We start from the raw sequence: 3,998 nt of genomic DNA, 5'->3' as shown, positions 1-3,998 counted from the left end.
CTTGAGGACATGTGTGTCTATTCACAAGCAAACCTCGGATAGCTTCACCACCTCAGGTTTGGCGCTCTCCCCAGGGCAACTCTTCCAGGACTTTAGGGCCTCGAAACCAGCCAGCCCACGAGAAGACTTGCTGCGTGTTCTCTCCTGGGGTGACACCTGCCACCCTCACACATGCCCCTAGTCTGCAGTGGGGAAGGGGTGCAGAGGGTTGGAGAAGACTGGAGGGGAGCCAGAGCAGGGAACTCTTAAGAAGCTGGGTGGGGGGCCTGTGGAGAGTTGTGGGTTGGGGGGTGTGCCCAAGTGTATCTGAGCACCTCTAGCAGAGCAGAGAGCACAGTCAGGGTCTTCAGTTTCCTTCGGGGTCCCCAGGGTGCCCCTCTGGCCTGACTCCAGGCAGTGGAGCTGCACCGGCCTGGCTCCCACTCCCCAGGGCCTGGAGCACCCTGCAGCCTCTCAGGACCTCATACACGAGGCATGCTGACCACCTGACAGGCATCGGAGCTGTGTGCCCTCTCTGTGCCACGGGGATGCACAGTTTTTTTGGCAAAAGGCCAGAGAATATTTTCAGCCCTGCACATCTTAGGTTTTCTGTCCCAAGTGCCCAGCTTTGTTGTCATGGATGAAAGTAGTCGCAGAGGACCCATAAATGAACTGGCACAGCCTTTTGGCATTGGCGTTCCATTAAAACATGACTTAGAAAAGCAGGCACCCTCACTGGGTTCAGGCAGCCACACAGGGCAGCCCCTCATTACCCCTCACAGAGCCTGCTGGGGCTGCCATGACTAAGTGCCACAGACCAGGTGGCTTACACAACAGACATTGTTTCCCAGTCTGGAGGCTGGAAGTCGGAGGTCAGGGTGTTGGCAGGGTTAGTTTCTTCTGAGGCCTCTCCCTGGTTTGTAGACGGCTGCCGTCTCCCTGTGTCCTCACATGGTCTTCCCTCTGTGTGTCTGTGTCCTGATCTCCTCTTCTAAGGACTCCAGTCAGATTAGATTAGGGCCCACCCATAGGACCTCATTTTAACTTAATTACCTCTTTAAAGACCCTCTATCCAAATACAGTCACATTCTGAGGTCCTGGAGTTGAGGACCTCAATATAATGAGATTGGGGGGGGGCACAATTCATCCCACAACAACCCCATTTCATGGATTGGGCAACTGAGGCTGAGTAGTCAAGGCCCAGTAGGGTGGTTGCTGTGCTTCTCACCGTCTTCCAGGGATACGGCAGGACCTGCCCCACTCCCTGCCCCAGGGCTGGGCCGAAAGTCCTGAACACCGGCACCAGAGGACAGGGGTGTCACAAGGGACTTCCCCAAACGAAGGTGTTTGAGTGGGGAGTGTATTCTGAGCGGAGGAACCAGCAGGAAAGAAGCCCTGGGTTTGGGAGCTCGGGGGAGTTGGGGAGGTAACGCTCAGGCCCCGCAGAGCTGTTGAGAGGGTAAGCTGGGCAGAAGCTGGCGTGGGCTGTGGGGGCCTTCAGGATTTGTCACGGGGCAGGGGGAGCGTGAGCCCCTCTGTTGAATGAAACTTCATTCGTTGTGGTCCTGCTATTGGGAGTAACCTGGCCCTCAAATCCAGCAGATTCCCGAGTCTTGTCAAGTGGGGCCTCCCATTGCTAAGCAGGCCTGGAGAGGCATCTGATTCCTCATGGAATTTTCTGGCGGAATGGCAGGACTTGTTGGCAGAAGCCACCTGTCCTCAGGCCACACCCCCCAACCATGCTCTCACAGCCTCGTTTCCCTGCAGTTCTAAACACCTGTCTCCCTCCGCCCCTTTGAGATGGGCATTACTGGGATCCTAGAGCCCCCCTGTTGGCAGGAGCCCAGAAAGCCCAAACACTGTCCTTGGAGCCACCAGCAGCAAAGGGGCATACGAATTTACACCCCAGGACAGCAGAGAGGAGTCTGTCTAGTGTGATGCCACCAGACCCCCCCAGCTAACACAGCTACGAACTACACCAGGTGTGAAATGAGTCCCCCCCCTTTCAATTGCAAATACCCCCCAACATCTTTTTTGTTGTTGTTGGAAGCTTGCTGTGTATTTTTCTGCTCAGCCATGATTTTTGTTTGCTTTTATTCAGCGTGATAGTAAATTTACCACACTGAAATGAATCACTTTGAAACACACCCGTGTGTCAACTTTTTAAAGACAGCTATACATGTTAGCTGCAGTGGGCAGGGAGGAGAGGGGTCATCTGAGGTGGTTTTCTGGTGTCCCCCACAAAATGTTAAACCTGGATCAGCAGGAGATCCCCCCATTCCCCTACCCCTGGAGTCGTCCCACCAGCGAGCGGCATTCCAGACTTTTCCCAAAGAGGGGAGAGGGTGACCCATTGGGCGCTAACCCCCTAGCCTCCTCAGTCAGGACTCTGTTCTGTCCGTGGTCAGTAACTTGTATTTCTTTTTTTCTCCCTTTTTTTTTTCTTTCTCCTAAACTTTCCAGGTAAAGGTACACCTGTAAGCCAGCTGGGCTCTGCAGACTTTCCCGACTCCCCCGACCCATTCCAGCCGCTCGGGGCTGACAGCAGCGACCCGTTCCAAAATAAAAGGGGGTTTGGGGACCCGTTTAGTGGAAAAGATCCATTTGCTCCCTCTTCAGCTAAGCCTTCTAAAGCCTCTTCCCTGGGCTTTGCAGACTTCACCTCTGTAAGTTGAGTTCACCGCCGCCGTGCCACCCCCTCCCCCTCCGCTTGCAGCTTCTTTGGGGCTATTTTTTGGCTTACATCCCCTGATACCTCATGCCATCGCCCGTGTTATTTATTCTGTGCTGCTGCTTTCTGTAAGAAAAAAACCATTTCTCAATAAAAAAACAAAGCGCTACGACGGTTTGGATACTCTGTGATGAGAGCCTGTGTCCTTCCAGCACAGTGGCCGAATCTTGTCCATCTGTCTTTCCTGGTCGACTCTCTCTGTCTTGTTTCTCTCGCCCCAGAGGCTGTTGTGTGCATTGATTTTTGGAAGCTGAGATGTCATTTGCTTCCGAAGAATGAAAACAAGATTGTAAAAGTTACATTAAGGTCTCTGTCCCCAGAAAGGTCTCTGTGCAAGAGTTCTGATGGTCCCACCCCAGTGCGTTTTGTGCAGCAAGTGTGAACTCAAGGACCCGGGCGGGGTGCATGAAGGAAGAGCAGTTTGGTTTTGTAAAAACTTTTATTTCAGTTACCAGCTCCAGTGAGAAGAGAAATCCAACCTAGAACAACCGCTCTGATGCTCTGCCCTTTTGCCAAAAAAAAAAAAAAAAATCCTCAGAAAGCCATTTAGCAAAGTCAAGTGCCTTTTCAGAAGCTAATCCTGGGATTTTGAAAGTCTGGCTTTGTTTCTCGGTGCTAAAAACGATTCCAGATTACAAAACGCTGTCACTTTCGGGTGTTTTCAGCACCCTCATCAGTACCTAAACAGCTTGTTCTCAGAGAGCTTTAGGGTTTGTCTTCCCAGAATCGGTTTCACTGTTGTGTGCCCATGTTAAAAAAAAAAAAAAAGTTTTCTTAGTTCAAATTTGCCAAGTACCTTGTTTCCTGGTTAGGTGTGACATGCATTATTTATAGATGCTTCTACTCCTAGAATATCCGTCTTAAAACAAGCTCTGCCATATCCGTAAACGCCTGATCCATTTCAGATTCACCTCGTGCCCAGCTATCCTGTGGCTTACTCAAGCCGCCATGGCGCTGCCACGGTCCTGCCTCTTGGCAACCTGTAAATATTTTACGACTGCAGTTAGCTGGGTTTTGTTGACAGCCTGTGCACACTGTGGATGTGTACAAATGGAGACATTGTTAATAAAAGCCAGAAACAAAACCCGCTTTATCTACCGTTTCTTGAATAGCACAGCGTTTGTTTTTCGGTGGAAAAAAATATTAAATGCTGATGAAAAACATAGAGCCATTCACACGACTCAGGTAGTCTGTTTTGGGCAGGGCAGAGGGGTGAGTGTGTTCGAACGGCAATTTGGAGAAATGACTGTTCTCTTTCTGAAATGTATAGTTCTGTTTCCTGTGGTCT

The 3,998-nt window shown here is 51.1% G+C and overlaps 1 protein-coding gene across 9 annotated transcripts in view; it reads left to right on the top strand.

Annotated features, from left to right (window-relative positions):
* EPS15L1 (epidermal growth factor receptor pathway substrate 15 like 1) overlaps nt 1-3,998 on the top strand; it is a 79,197-nt gene that overhangs the window by 70,719 nt on the left and 4,480 nt on the right. For 5 of the 9 annotated variants that reach the window (XR_002123928.1, XM_019641892.1, XM_019641890.1 and 2 more), the window contains one exon: nt 2,443-2,645. The exons of 2 other annotated variants lie outside the window; for them this stretch is intronic. Coding sequence is in view for 6 of the 7 variants with exons in the window: in XM_019641892.1 (XP_019497437.1) it covers nt 2,443-2,645 (203 nt within the window). In the remaining variant the exon portion in view is untranslated. Of the gene's footprint in view, nt 1-2,442; nt 2,820-3,998 lie in introns of those variants that run through there. 2 more of the 9 variants (XM_019641898.1, XM_019641897.1) reach the window with 1 other exon arrangement.

This window comes from Hipposideros armiger, unplaced genomic scaffold, assembly GCF_001890085.2.
Source record: "Hipposideros armiger isolate ML-2016 unplaced genomic scaffold, ASM189008v1 scaffold_64, whole genome shotgun sequence".
NCBI classification, from domain to species: Eukaryota; Metazoa; Chordata; class Mammalia; order Chiroptera; family Hipposideridae; genus Hipposideros; species Hipposideros armiger.
Note: the sequence above shows the minus strand (reverse complement) of the source record. Positions and strands in the feature narration are given on the sequence as shown.